The following is a 15170-nucleotide window of genomic DNA, read 5'->3' on the forward strand; positions in this document are numbered from 1 at the left end:
ATGGGAGGATCCTTATTACTTTGAAGTTAAACCATTTTTCTGACATAAGAAACATAGACGAATATCGTTCTTTAAAGATGTATTTTCTTTCTAAGCCAAGGTGTAGTCTGTACGTTGTGTACATTAGTCGAACAAAGCCTTTGTTCTTACTTTTTAAGGAAAAAAGGAAAACAGGAACCACTAATGCTTGAGGACATTTAGGCTCTGTACAATAGGTGCAAGAGAAAGGTAAGGACCTGGGCAAAAACAAATTCAGGAAACTTCCGAACAAAAGCGAGAACTTTGAGTTGAAGAAAGGGAAACCCAGAACATGACTGACTTTCGCGCATGAGTGGTAGGTTCGATTAGCAGTGTCTTGGCGGTCAGTGACGTTCAGGAAAGAGATAAAATGAGGTTGTTAAGTCTGTGATATGATCAGGCTCTCCACAAAGCACGCACAGAGTATAGAAAGTAAATACGAGAGAGTATTGATTACATGACCCCTTGCGATACACGATGACAGCTTGAGTTATATATATACACATGCACGGTATACGATTCACGCATTTGAATTTACCAGTGTGCACCGTTCTCCAGTTTGCGGCAGAATGGGGAAAGACCTCGCCATGATTCATACATCTTACAAAACGTGGTTGTGCAATGCTGCGCTGTTTGCTTTGATCTGTGCTGCATTTGGGGCAGGAGTACTTTTGGGTCCTATTGTTACCGCTCGTGGAAAGGACGAATTGACGAGGAACTTACATTGCAGCCCGGACGGAGATAAAACATCGCAGTTCGCAAGCAATCCTCAAAGACGTTTGAAATCTGAATGCATTTCTCGAGGGCAACTAAAAGACTTTATGAAGCAATGGAGTCGTACCTTAGGTGATTTGATCGAGAAGAAAATGCTGAACGCCACCAAGAGGAAACTAAATCATGCAATCAGGAAATTCTCTAAAAATAAGGATGTTCAAACGCAGAGAACAATGGAAGGTAAGCTTACGTTTTGTTTTTTTTTTTAATTGCTAATTTCTCTCACATAACCTTGTATTAAGCCAAGGAGTAGCATTTGGCGAATAATGATACTATGAGCAAGTGTGTGGTAAGGAATAAAAACACAGCGCCTCTTGTTAATTTTTGCAAGAAAGGGGGGAAATTGTGATTTATTCTGAAAGAAAAAAACCGAAAATTCTCTTCTTAGTACCAGATTTAATCCAATTTAAGCTTCCAACCTTTAGAATTTTACTTGTCAACGAGCCTCTAATGTTAATCTCCTTTCGATACTTTTTAAATTTCATCGGATCGCGAATAAAAGACGCACACAAAAAAAAGCATCAACAACTACATGAGACCTGTCGAGATACAGTCCAAGTTAAGTAATGAAAATTTCCTCAAATTCACTCAAAAGGCTTAATCATTCGTGTTTTCGAATATGAAGTTATTTGCTGTTAAGAGTATCATCGGCAGTAGATTAAAAACTAATAGCTACATGGTTAATTTTGCCACACACTAACGTTACGACGTCTCGACTAAACTTTAATCAGCTTTTAGCAAAAATAAGGTAATAAAACAGGCCACATCGACTTTAGCTGGACAGCTAACACAACAAACTGTTACAAATAGAAATAACTCAAACAACAGATTCTCCGATTTGCTTTTCAAGAAGTTACGAAAATTTTTCACGAGCTCAGGGCTAAAACATGTTTGATATCAGCTGCAGAGTTTTTTCATTAAGATGTTTCCGTTTGGCTTTCACGAGTTTTTAACGCCCGCAATACAACTTCATTCATCTTTTAAGAATTATTAAAACGGGAATCGAATGCGGTTTCACAAAATTGATGCGGTTTCATAAATTGATTAGAGCGGTGAGTTTCCATCAGGTTGTAAAACATCCGAGAACTCAAAAATCACCCCATGCTGAAACACAAGTAGTGGAAATCAATATGCCATAAAGTGTGTTTTGCCTCCCATGCAGTGTCGCGGGACATTGATATTCTCTCAGTCTCAATTGCTCAGCTAATTTTTCTCTTATCTCTAATAGATACCCTGAGCAGAATATTAATTTCATGCGATTATCGAGTCACGTCTATTCGATAAACCCAGGAGGGTTCTATAATCTTAATATTTGCCTTGCGTGCTTGAGTTAAAGACTGTCACGAATTCCAGAGAACACGGACATTCTTTCCTCTCGGGACCTCTCTCCGAACACGGTTATCCTGATTGATATCTCGAGCGACTTAAGCGAGCAGTGTGCTTCATTTTGTTTCCTCCCGACACAAGAATTTTTTTGCTAGTATCTCGGCATGTCATAGCCGTTACTCGCTGTATTAGTTTTGCTCTCTGCCAGTGTAGAGATTCAATGTTTTCCTTGACCTACCACCCTGTGATCAAACGACCGATGCTGTCTTTTGGTTCGTGTTGGTTGTGCATATTTCTCCTTATTTTAGAGAGGTCTAACTTAGATTATTCCTTAAACACTTTGCAGTATTTCGTGCTTTGAAACATATTCAAGAATGCGGTTTAAATCATTAAAATCTGAGATCCGGCGATAAGGATAGCTGTTCCCGCGCCATAATGTTGTGGCACGTGGGTTTTGCTTTTGTTCCGCGATTGTGCGGAACAAAAGCAAAATCCATTAAAATATTTGCTCCTCTTGAAAGATGTGGCAATTAAAACCACTCTTGAAACACGAAGGAAACAAGTTTCGCCCCTTCACTCTGTCAGAAAGTAGACGCAGCTTTTTATCAGCCGTTTATCGCGTGTTCGATGTCAGAGTTCAATGAGCCATCGCGTACTGCTGTTTATAGCCTGTCAAGACACCGTGCACCGAAACGCGGATAGACACGCAAACCGAACACAGTAGTTACACCCGCCGCGTCTGAGTGAGGGGGTAATAGACATAATACTGGATAAAAATCCAAGAGTTAAACTAGCAATCCTCAGCCTTTAATTCACAAGAGCAAAACGAAAATTTCTACCTGTTTTCTGAGTCGATTTATACTAAGCCAACTGTCATTGCCAATCAATTTGCACCAGTTAGTTTATTTGGAGAGTTTTCCAGTTTGCATTCAGGGCCATGGCTATCAAAGAAGTTCGCCGATGAACCCTCAGGCGCAAAATAAACTTCTCTAGTCACATATACCCCTGACTCGCTGCCAAAATTCCTCTCTCTACAGTCTTCCATTCTCTTAAAGGAGAAAAACACACGTAACAAAAACAAAAGGAGAAGTGGATGTCGATTGACGATTATCGCCGAAGAATCTCGAAAGACATATTTAAATTGAACCAAAAACCTTTGGAAAGTTTATGCCTTAAAGCGCGTATTTGTGTATTCCTTTAACCTAGTTTCCATTAGGATCTCTAGCACTGAAAAATTCTTTACATTTCTCCTCCTTTGTCTTCACCTGATGGAGGTGTCGTAGGAAGTTAAGGGAAATCTGGAGTCCCTCACAATTCCACTCAATTGCAGCTCTATCTTGGCTGACCGGGCGACCTCAACTCCCCATTTGCGCTTTGTTAACAGCCGACAATTTTGCTTCCATTCAGTCAGGATGAATACAATTTTGTCTTATTCACGATGTTGATTGAGGATGTGTATTTACAGCGACGCCAAATTGGATAGAGGTGCTAAATACATCAACACTTAGATAAAGGGCTTTATTTGTTTTAATGGGCTTTTTTTCCCGGTAGCGTTGATAAACAACATGCTAGCCAACTGGACTTCTCAACTGTTACAGCAAAACAACGTGCTTATGCCTTCGGAGAAGCCAGTGACAGCTCGCTCGCCAGAAACCAAAGGGTCCACAGAGAGGAAAACTGTTAAATCGACTACTAAACCAGACCTAGAAGTGATCGAAGTGGACTTTGTTGAGCCCACGTCACAAGGTAACACGAATGAATGGTTTGTGTGTTCAGGTTCTACATGTAGATATAGGGTTCAGCAAAGTGTCACCTCAAAAGAACCGACTTCTAGCAACCTCTCACTTGACTCGAATGTTGACCTACTATTACTGACCATTAACGATCAGTTAACTTAATCTGTAGCCTTCGAGGATGGCTCTTTTGTAGACGTTTTAAGCGGCGAAGCTGCTCAATATGAATGAATGAGACGAAAATCGCGACATCCCTTCTCGCTTAGAATCAATATCGCCCTCATTCATCAGTATTCATCGAGTGCTTAGAAAACCGCTTGCGATCGACTAGAAAAACTTATTTGCTGTATGCTATTGATAACCTCCAGTCCTCTCTTTATTCATTCTCCTTTTTGAATCTTGTTTGTTAGATACGTCCGTCAGTATACCCGTTCCCATTGCCCTCTACCCCCTCAATGGCAAATACAAAACTTGGGACGTCAGTGGACGGAGCAATCCCAACGGTAATGCGCACGGGGTTCGACTCGCCCCAGGACCAGACGGAAATCCTCAAGGCTCGTACCAGTTTTCTGGGAAGAGTAGCAGCTTCATTGCATTTCCAAACAAAGGTGCACTGACTGCGAAGTATTCCATAACTCTTCTTGCCTGGGTTAATGTCGAGTCTAAAGGTGGACCTATATTTAACTACAATCCGAAGGGGTGGGGTGTTAGTTTGTGGGTCAACTCAAAACTTTTCCTCGCCGCTAAATTTATTGAGGACGACAGCGCTTGCAGGACGTGTTTGGTTAGCGCGCTGCCTTTAAAAGAAAACGTGTGGAGTTATGTGGGGATGTCTTACGACCGTACCAGTGGCATTGCCAAGCTCTTGGTGAATGGACGTGTGAGTAGTAAGAGAAATATTGGAACAACGATTGGTGATCTGTCAACATCATGGAATGTGAGGATGGGCGCTCGCGCTACGAAGGACGGGAACTATTTTAAAGGTCGGATATCCCGGATGCAAGTCTACGACAGGGCACTGACTCAACGTGAAGTCGAGGTTGTTTCAAGTACTCTCACAGGTAAATTTCATCACTTTCGTCCAACTGTTTTAAGTCTACGGTTTGTCTATCAGCACTCGTCCAAGTGGGTTTAGTGTGTCTGCAGCTGTCTTCCTGCCTCAGTCAGTCTGTCTGTCTCTATTTGTCTACCTTTGTGTCTATCTATTAGTCTAATAGTCTGTCGACCATCTCTTAAAGGGTCTTTCTGGGGTTAATCTTTAGCCGTGAAACGACTAAAATCATAGTCGTCAGGCGTAAAAATTGACATGCAGATTTAAAGCATTAGAAGTAAAAAAGGCAAACTATAAAAAAGATTTATTTAAGTCAAAACGGAAAGAAATTAATCGTTAGCCATAAAATGGCCAAAATTTTGGTGTAGGCGCATTCTTCGTTATTCCTTTCTTTGAGTTGAAAGAGAAACGAAAGAAAAGAAATTGAGTCGCCCCTGGTGAAAATTTCCGACTCATATGCTGCATGATTGCTTATCTTTCGATTGGCATGAATATCTTTCTTATTTATACTGACTTCCTCGGTGAATAATCAGATCTACCAACAGGGTCGTTAAAAGCAGGTTCCTGCTCAGACTGACTCACCTAATGACCTAAATCTTATTTTCTGTCCTACAGCTGGTATCTGCCCACAAGGATGGACGGGATTTCACTCATCGTGTTATTTGTTGTTCAACCGGTTGACAAACCAGTGGAATCACGCTAGACAGGTTTGTCGGGAGCACGGAGGAGACCTGGTCAAGATCGAATCTCCAGAAGAAAACCATTTCGTTTACACACTGGCATATTCCAAAGCTGCCGATAAAAAGTATGTAAAGCCTTTTATTTCAAAATTCATCTAGAACTGCGACATTAATAACGATGTGAATGATCATTATCGGATGTGTTTGTACAGGGAAGCCAAGTTCATTCTCCGTCAAAGTTTCGGTTTGTGCAACTCACATAGTGGCGAACATAGCTTGGTTTACGAGTTGAAATTTCCTAAGTAAGTCCGAAACTCAAATTGGTGAACCGCGCTGAATTTCTCATAAGGCAAAATCCGTCTATCTAACTTAAACTGTTTTCATATGACGAAGTTATGGGAGAAAGCATATTCACGAATTAATTTTCTCGTTGTCTCAAGGTACATGTGGATAGGCTTGCTGCGCGGCTCGTCGAGCGAGCAGTTTGCCTGGGTACACACATCTCCTCCAATCCTGTATTCCAATTGGGCAATTGAGGAACCGAACAACCTTCATGGACGAGGCGAAAACTGCGGCCATATTTACATCTGGAAGGGCGATAAGGCCATGCAGTGGAATGACGAACTCTGTGTCAACCCGACAATTGGTCCAATGATTTTCATGTGCGAGATGAAACCATTGGATCTCGAGCTCAAACCGATTAACTCTGGAAATTCAGTCATCGAGGGAGGCTCCGGTGAAGGGGAGTCTGGGTCGGGAGAGTCCGCGAGCGGATGGGCCAGTGGAGACGTCAACACCTTCCCGTCCAGACTGGACTAAGTCGCGATAAAGTAAATTACAACGTAGATCGTGGAAATAAACATCGCGCTATGGAATGTATATAATCAATTGCTTTTAGAGAAACAATGCTAAGTTTATTTGCTCAGCGTAGCGACTGAGAAACCACAGTCATTTTCTTAATTTTTAAAGACAATGTACGCGGAATGCATTAGTCATATCATTTATCTCGACGTACCATATTTTTCCATACTATTTATGAACAATCTCTCGAGGTGCTGAATTATTTGAGGTCGTTCACGTCACTCGACGAAGTATGTTTACGCGAACCGACAATATGAGATACCATCAGCACTGGTTGTAAGGCAGAGGAAAAACGGACGGAATCATAGAACCCCTAGGTGCCGGTGTAGCAAACAAAGTGCAGAATGTCTTTGCATCTTAAAGGAATTTTAAAAGGATATACATAAAATAGATACAGGACCGACCAAAATACACGGTTACTCGAAGTTCGTTTGTTTAACCAGAAAGACACAGTATTTTAATTGGCTTTGTAATCAGTAATTTTAAAAAAATATGTACATTGCATTCTTCTTCATTCTTCTGGTCCCATAACACTTTTCTCACCACCGATTGGAAAAATAGTGATACAAGGCAATCCATATATCTTTAATCAGTTGTCTACAGTCGGGAAACCTGCTTGCATGGTAGATAAGGCAGTCTTAAATTGAGTATCGAAAGCGATTCTGGATAGCTTTGCTCTATGATTGGTCGAGAAAACTCGTGCCACCATCTCAACCAATCAAATGCAACACTAAAACTAGTCCCAACTTGGTCACTCGTGTTTTCCCGCGTTTTAAGCAGGTTGCCTGTTTTTACTTTGAGTTCTCATTGGTTAACGATGATGTCAACCTTTGCTCTGATTGGTCTTTTGGTTTATCGACACTCAATTCAAAACTTCTCTCACAGTAAAACTATTCATCCTTTTAGCCAGGGTATATATCCAAGTGTTTTCCTTAAAGACGAATCCATTCACATTGTACAGCGATATCACGTCCTCAAGAAGGAGTTGTGTCAGTTGTACTGCTTCTCATTCTTTCCGTTTCGTACGAGCCGCCTTCTTCGTCAATATAGTTTCATTCAAATAAGAATCTGGAAATGCGATTTCCGATGTGTAGACGAGGCAATGAAAGCGCTTTGTTGTTTCATTCTGACTTGCTGCACATCATCCTACATCACGGCTTCGTTTTTCTCTTCTCCTGGTAAGACAAAGAAAACAAATCACTTGAATTCACTTCGCTGAAATGTCCCTGTGTTCGTTAACATCAAGGACGTAGCAAGGGGGGTGGGGGATCGATAGGTGTAGCCTGGAGACACCTTGGGTGGAAGCTCCCGTACTATCGTCCTCAAGCATAACACGACAAAAGGGGAGATAAAACACAAAGAAACAAGCATGATAACGCATGTAGATCTCAACAGATTGGAAGTTAAAAACTTGAAAAGATTAGTACTAAGTTCCTCGCGATGCAAAAAATCGTCAGACAGCCCGTTTAGCACTCCTAAGAAAAAGACATGACTTAAAGGTAGAAATTTTAAGAGGACAAAGAGGACTGCGGCCCAGTATCTCGCAGTTTTTTCGGGTATGAAAATAACGACAGTAGAGATGCTGAACGTTCCAGGGGGGACACAAAACCGCTAGCTACGCAGGCTAAATGAACTGCATTTCTTCTTAGGATAATTTTACTTAACTTACTCAATATAAAACAAACAATCTACAAAGTCACATGCACTCGGGCACCAAGATTTTTTCCCCGTTGTGAATTGTTTTTGCTTCACTATTCTCGTTCACGGCTCCTTTCGACTGGTCATAGTCCAAACCTAAAACATCACTCCGCGCCAATCCGGCGCACTGTGGTGTCGTGTAGTGAGTTTTCCTGTCTCTAATCACATCGCTCGAAATGCTACCTGGCTATGATACATCTTTAAATATTTAAGTAACATCATAATTCTTAGAGAAAGATTTTTTCGGCTTGTCACGAGCGTGGGACAAAGAAAAAATTCTGAGTACCTATGAGGAATCGAACCACAGACCTTCAGATTCCGCGCTCCGATGCTGTACCACTGAGCCACAGAGACTCTACGGTGAGCGAGGTCTATTACGAAGTTCGTATGACATGCGTCCTGCATACTGCTAGGATCAACAATGTCGATAGCGTCATGTTTGTATATAGAATAAGAGTGATAGTAAGTTTTGAGCCCGGTAAAGATATAGATACATCTGCACATGGACGGTCGGCAAGCCAACTCGTGTAAGTGTGTTTATATCTCAGTGGAGTGAAGGTTGTGATCATGTTATGAGTATCTAAGTCTTACCACTTGAAACGCTAGGAGTGATCAGCGTGTAATTTCTCCCCTACAATATCAACCCTGTATTACGGTCACAAGAAAAAAGGAAATGATTACCAATTACAGAGGCTCTTGATTTTAGAAAAATTCTCGTTGTCCTTAGGAAATGTATGGAGAATATTATAGAAAATTTGCAAATTGATGCTAAAATGTTAAGGCTTAAAAAAGAAACCTAAGATGTGAAAACCCTAAAAATTGTTTTAAGGCTTTTACCTAAAAAAAAAAACTTTACCAGTAAAACAGACCAATAAAATTTATTTTGCCATGTTTCACAAATGATACCTCTGTAAACGTAAGTCACGTATTAGCAAATAATGTTTTAAGATAACTCTGCTGTGTACAACACGTAAAACACCTTTTTGACGTTAGTTTTTGCACCTAGACATTAACCTTCTTGTGAACTACGAAAACGTTACCTTCTGAAAACCACAATTTTTACAACGAGAGAGTAGGACGCGGCTAACATGTTTTTTTATCACCAGATTAATATGTTTATAACCTACAAACGGCCTGTAATTTTGCCTTGGTCAACGTCAAACATGAAGAAACGAAGCAAGCCATACCCACAAGGCCAATGTACCAAGCTGCTTCCTCTCTTCTTGCTCAACAAACTTCAAAACAGTGAAAATAATTTATCTAAATTTTGGATACCAAATCCCTTTTAGGAACTCAACTAAAGAATTTCATCAAAAACTTAAACTGTAAAACACTAAAAAATTTCCAGCATTCTTGTATAAACCAATGAGTGGAAACACCATATTTCATTTGTTTTGTGACTCGAGATAAATTGAAATTGTTAGATTAGTACCTAAAACCCACAATATCTTTGTTAACCCTTTAACTCCCATGAGTGACCAAGACAGAATTTCTCCTTACAATATCAATACTATATCAACCAGATAAGAGATGAGAACAAAGAAAAATATCAACTTGGGGATAATTAAATGATCCACTATTAAATTCTCTGAACTAACATTATATGAATTTTATGGTTGACAATAAGGAGAATTACAAATTTGATCTGGGAGTTAAAGGGTTAATTTATTCTCAGAACTCTTAATAATTTTGAAGACGAGACAAAATGAATCATAAAAAATGAAATGACTAAGGAAAAACCAATTAAGTACTTGATGACACAAATCTTGAATGCAAAGAAATTTTCTTTGTGTAACTTTAACAAGACCATTTGCCTTACTAAGCATCCTAGAGGTATACAACTTAAGAAACTTAAGAAGTAATGTTTATTGCGAGGACGTATTAGTGACCCTTATACAGGTAAATGCTGATAAAAAACATATTCCTTAAAAGAAATGAAAAGAGTCTCACTGAAAAGATTCTGTGGACAGACTTTCTGTAGGGTCAGTTAGGGAAAAAACCCTACACATGCACATGAATGCAACTCAAAACCCACTGAAACAGTGGAAACAAATCTGAACCATTACCAGGCCATCAAGTTCCTAGTTTATGACTGAAGACAGATCTGTCTTAACCCTCTAACCACTGAGAGTGACTAACATCTAAACTTTAAGATCACAATAACTAAGAATGATCTCTGACTAAAGAATCTACTGATCGTTAAACAAAGTCTCATTCTCAGTACCACAGGAAATGTAAAGAGAACAGTATGGAGAATGTGCATACTAATGTTAAGGTGTAAAGAGTTAAAGTTTTAAACAGAGACTTCAAAGTTTTTTAGTTCTCTTAGATTTGTAACTATGCTACCTTAACTGATCTTTGGATTTGCTTTACACTTCATATGCAACTTTAATTCCAAACTACCTTCCTACCAGTATAACATTACACAGACAGTTCCACAACTTTGGTTGATGTAGAGTCTTGCCGTCATTGTTCTGTGAAATACAGTCCCCAAGAACCATATCTTTCTTGATGCAGTCTGTATGTCCCATGTCTCCCGTGAAGTTCAGTCCATAAGTTCCAAATAACATGTGATATATAGTCAAGTTCCCTGTAATCCAGTTCTTCATGTCTGTAAAACCAGTCCATCAAGTCCAGTGTCTTTCCCATTGTCAAACAAAGCAATTCCAGTGGCAGTGGAGCATGTGTGCTTGAAAATGAGGAAAAGCTTGCTATCTGTGCTCAATGTTGTTTTAACTCAGTTCTACAAGTTGATTGCCACATGACATAAACCAAAAGGGGTGTCTTGCATAGGAAATAAACATGAAGAAACAGGTTCTACATTACCTTTGATACCTTAGTCTGTGAGGACGAAAATGCTAGTTGTGTAATTCTGCTGTTCTAACATCATGTGCGAGGTCGTTTTCTGGACGCTTCTGACTTGGGTGGATCAGCATGCATCACCTTCAACTTCATACCAAGAACTTCATGGCCATGCATTCCTTCAATGGCTGCATCTGCAGACTCCTTGCTTGCGAACTTGGCATAACCAAAGTTACGATCTTTCATCATCCACACATCAATCAGGTTCCCAAACCTGCTGAAGACATCCTTAAGGGCACTTTCTGGTGGTGGGGCTGGTTGACAAACAATAAACAGTCTTGAAACAACCTCAGAGGTTGGATCTGCCAAAGGAGATGGTGCTGGAAGAGCTGCTGAAGTGTAGACAGCAGTAGAGTAGTCCACTGCATATGAGCCACCAGTGAGAGATGATTTAGAGCCGTGCGACTGAATCTGAAAAGCTGTGTCACTACCCTGCCCTGTACCATTACTGCGCATTCCAGGAGGATCTTCCGCATATTTTACCACAAGCTTTGAGCCCAATGGGTATTCAAACCCATTGAGTTTTTCCTTAGCATAGATTGCAGATCCTACAGAGTTGTATGTGACATAAGCAAAGCCCTTAGATTCTCCAGTGCCATAATTCCGCTTCAAATCGCACATCTGCATACCAGGAATGATGTCAAACAAGCGCGATAATTGCTCTGCCCCTATCATAGGGGACACTTTAACAAACAGCCTGGTGGGGGTATGTGACGTTGTAATAGACTCTGCAACTGCTGCTACAGGGTTTTGAGTTCCATAGTAATCTGCAACTCCCTGAAGCGATGCAGCATTATTCACATTCATGCTGACTGTATGGCTGCTGACTGGTGCTGCCGCAGCCTGAGGGTAATTATTTACCTCTAGAAATGGATTGTGTGGGATTAATGTAGATTGCATGGCTGCTGCTGCAGCTGCTGCATTTCTGGCAATTTTAGCTGATTTGGGCTCAGCCCAAACAGCTTTAAGAGTCTTGTCACAGTTCTCAAGTGCAACAGCTGCTGCAGATGACTTCCTGAACTTAACATATCCAAAACCTTTGTTTTCACCAGTTTTATGGTCACGTACAATTTGGACATACTCTATCTCCCCAAAGTCCTGGAATTTTTGACGTAAGTTATCCTCTGTGTACTCTTTTGGACAGATGATGAATAAACGGGTCAGTGCTGTTTCATCATGAAAATCTGTTTTAGAGCCTGAACCTTTAGACTGGGCAATCATCGCCTAAAAACAAAATAATAAAAAATGTTCTTATTAGGTGAGAAGCAAGAAAGGTTGAATTCTAGAGATCTAGAGTGCCAGTTTCTTTGTATAAGTGACAGATTAACCCTTTTACTCCCAAGATCTAATTAGTAATTCTCCTTACTATCTGCCATACAACTCTTATGATGCTAGTTCAGAGAATTTGGTATTGGATCAACTAATAATCCCACGATTGATATTCTTCTCTATTCTCATCACCTGCCTGCTTGATATTGTATTGATATTGTAAGGAGAAATTCTGTCTTGATCACTTGTGGGAGTGAAAGGGTCAAGGTAAAATCTGGGCAAAGCACTCCCAAAAGAATGTGTACCTTTTTAATTAAGTTTATATCTTTTTAAAAATAATTGTAAAACATTTTTGATACATTCATTTGTTTATAAAGGTTCCAATTACAATTTTTTTTTCACAATAAACTTTGTTTATTTCCAACCTCAGAAAAGCCCTTTGTGCTTTACTGAGGAATTGTTGACCAAAAGTCCAACCAGCCATCACCATTTTTCCATCCTGCCAATTTTGAAGGCAGCTGGCCCTTAGCGACAAACCCTGATCCCTCATCTCACTCCTAGGGCAGTACCTTAGGCAGTGAGCTGTGATAACATCTTATTTCACACAGGGTATATAACACATCCATAAATAAAAAATCTTTTTTCTGATCTTCAATTCATTTGAAAAAAATACAGCACTGGTAAGTCCTACAAAAAACCATTGTTTGAGAGGCTAATGGACAATGCCATAAAGAGGTTCACTTAATATTTCAATAAACCAAGAGTTGATAGTACTTAAAAAAAAAGAATCACTGGCACTAAGAGAAAAATCAATTTTAATCTTACTGGCATACTGACTAATTACCATTTGAAGAAACTTGATGCAAACCATGTAAATTTGCTTAATGAAGAAATATTGGCTGATGAGAGATATTGTAAGACCCTAAGGTGAAAGACATATTAAAATCCTAAATCTTCAACAGCATTTACATAATCTCCTCTTATGTTGAAAGAAAGATATAGGATTGAACAAGAAAAAAAGGCTTGTTATTGTAATGTGCACCTACAATTTTGGTACAAGTACACAAAATACTACAAATACAAAATTAGTTTACAAGTTTAGCATTAAAATATTTTCATATACCCGATAGGTTTCAATAATAAACTAATTGTTTGCCATCAAACATAAACGAAGGAAACTAATACTAAAAATTCCTCTTCTCATGAGGACATGAAATATAAATAACCACTGTTGGGTGCCATCTGCAAATTCAGTGACACTCATATAATTTTCAAACACCTAATGAGCAATTTTGCTTTTTTCCATGTTAGAAACAAAACCTGGACTTGAAAGAAGCAATTAGTGATATGAACTTAATTGACTCTCATAAAAGCCCAGAAGAAAGTGAAAACCTTTCAAAAGTTGTCTTACTATGGGGAAAAAATGTTCTGTTATGTTTACATAACAACCAACCTTTCCATATAGCACCTTTCAAACAAAAAAACCCAACTTTTCAAAGATTGAAAATATAAAGATTATCTTGAAAGTAAACCTTTTAATTAATGTTACAGACATTTTTGATGCACTCATCAAAATTTCATTTTGAAAATTAAGGAAAAATTAGTTTTAGAAGCTTCACCTTATCAAGATTTCACGTCACTCAAAAACACTAAAGCAAGAACAAGCTATTTCCTATCAATTTTTAACAACTTTCTCTTGGTGAGATGAACAAAGAGCTCTTGGAGTCTGTAGGGGCATTTTGTAAATTTATCCAAAATATAACTCAAGATTGTCCAAACGCAATTAAAGTTTACAGAAGAGATGACGTTTCTGTCTCGCTGAAATCCCTGATAAAGAAGTTTGCGATAAGCATATGATAATATTTGGCCAATTATGAAGTTAATAGGAGATCGTGAAATATTCATGCTTGAAAGGTACATGTTTTTCACTTATCCACGTTGAAACACCCTACAGAGATGTTTAGGGTGACATAAAAAAAACAATACGTGCCAAAACCAATTTTACGGAAGAAAATCTCATCAAACAAAGCAATCGCTAAAGATCTGACCAAATAGATATGTTCTTACATAGACCTGTTTCCTAGCTTACGGCAAAAAAGTGGTCATGTAACATAAATAATTGAAAGCTTTTGAAAGCATTCGATTTAGACAATAACTCTGCTTCCCTTTCTCTGATCCATCCATCACTATTTCTAGCAAGGAAAATATTAGACTGAGTTCTTTATTGTAAAAACCCGAATAAGAAACAGTTTCAGCTATAAATGCATATTATCAACCGTAACACCAAGAAAAACGCTTTGAAAGCTCCCAAAGAACAGGTTTAAGTTCTAGCACATGGCATTTTGTAATTAGTAGTGGGATGTTAGGATGCTTACGATAGAACAAACTTCAATACAAACTTCAACATAAGGGGACAAGAGATGATTTGTTTGAAATCTGAGTCTGTCAAAATCAAAACGTACCTTAATTGGTTTAGGATCATCTGCAATAATTTTTCCATCCATTTCTTCGCAAGCTCGAGCTGCCGAAGACGCTTTGGCGAACTTTATGTAACACACGCCACGATTTTCTTTCGTCTGTTTGTCCTTCACAACCCAGATATCTTCAATGGTGCCAAATTGTTCGAATGCGGCTCTCATGTCTTCCGACGAGTGCTTTTTACTACAGACTATGAAAATACGCGAAAAAGGCGGGCTGTCCACGTCTACACGGCTAGAAATTGAGCCCGTATCCATACTTTGTTGGTTACTCACAGCCATCTTGAAAGCTTTGAAAGCAGCAGCCGTGACGCGAACTGCCTCGTGGGAAATGAGCAGTTCCGCGTTTTGGTTCGCCCCAGTTCTCCGAAGTGATTCTTATGCAAGGGGAGGGGAGAGTAAGGGGATAAGCGATTCTCGA

General features: G+C 39.4%; 2 protein-coding genes across 3 annotated transcripts; one reads left to right on the plus strand and one right to left on the minus strand.

The window, feature by feature from the left end:
* The first annotated feature begins 508 nt into the window (after positions 1-508).
* On the plus strand, positions 509-6945 carry LOC131791140 (uncharacterized). Its single transcript, XM_059108456.2, has 5 exons — positions 509-972; positions 3670-3864; positions 4262-4912; positions 5518-5707; positions 6023-6945. The coding sequence occupies exons 1-5, from the start codon at positions 588-590 to the stop codon at positions 6399-6401; spliced, it is 1800 nt and encodes a 599-aa protein (XP_058964439.2). The 5' UTR covers positions 509-587; the 3' UTR covers positions 6402-6945.
* A 128-nt stretch (positions 6946-7073) lies between these two features.
* LOC131791141 (RNA-binding protein 45) lies at positions 7074-15040 on the minus strand. Of its 2 annotated transcripts, XR_009340755.2 has the most exons (3): positions 14735-15040; positions 10968-12227; positions 7074-7618 (listed from the first exon to the last, which is right to left on the minus strand). XR_009340755.2 is itself a non-coding variant. In XM_059108457.2 (2 exons), exons 1-2 carry the CDS (start codon positions 15029-15031, stop codon positions 11028-11030), a joined length of 1497 nt encoding a protein of 498 aa, XP_058964440.1. In that variant the 5' UTR covers positions 15032-15040; the 3' UTR covers positions 9001-11027. The 2 variants fall into 2 exon arrangements, 1 of the variants encoding a protein (XP_058964440.1); XM_059108457.2 differs by lacking the exon at positions 7074-7618 and having other exon boundaries at positions 9001-12227.
* Between the last annotated feature and the right edge of the window lie 130 nt (positions 15041-15170).

Source organism: Pocillopora verrucosa, chromosome 10 (genome assembly GCF_036669915.1).
Source record: "Pocillopora verrucosa isolate sample1 chromosome 10, ASM3666991v2, whole genome shotgun sequence".
Classification (NCBI taxonomy): Eukaryota; Metazoa; Cnidaria; class Anthozoa; order Scleractinia; family Pocilloporidae; genus Pocillopora; species Pocillopora verrucosa.

Bases quoted from the DNA above. Each gene is read 5' to 3' on its own strand.
- LOC131791140 (XM_059108456.2), top strand. From the start codon at position 588: ATGGGGAAAGACCTCGCCATGATTCATACATCTTACAAAACGTGGTTG. The intron at 973-3,669 runs GTAAGCTTACGT...TTTTCCCGGTAG, and splicing joins AACGCAGAGAACAATGGAAG to CGTTGATAAACAACATGCTA. The intron at 5,708-6,022 runs GTATGTAAAGCC...CGTTGTCTCAAG, and splicing joins TCCAAAGCTGCCGATAAAAA to GTACATGTGGATAGGCTTGC.
- LOC131791141 (XM_059108457.2), bottom strand. From the start codon at position 15,031: ATGGCTGTGAGTAACCAACAAAGTATGGATACGGGCTCAATTTCTAGC. The intron at 12,228-14,734 runs GTACGTTTTGAT...TTTTGTTTTTAG, and splicing joins ATGATCCTAAACCAATTAAG to GCGATGATTGCCCAGTCTAA.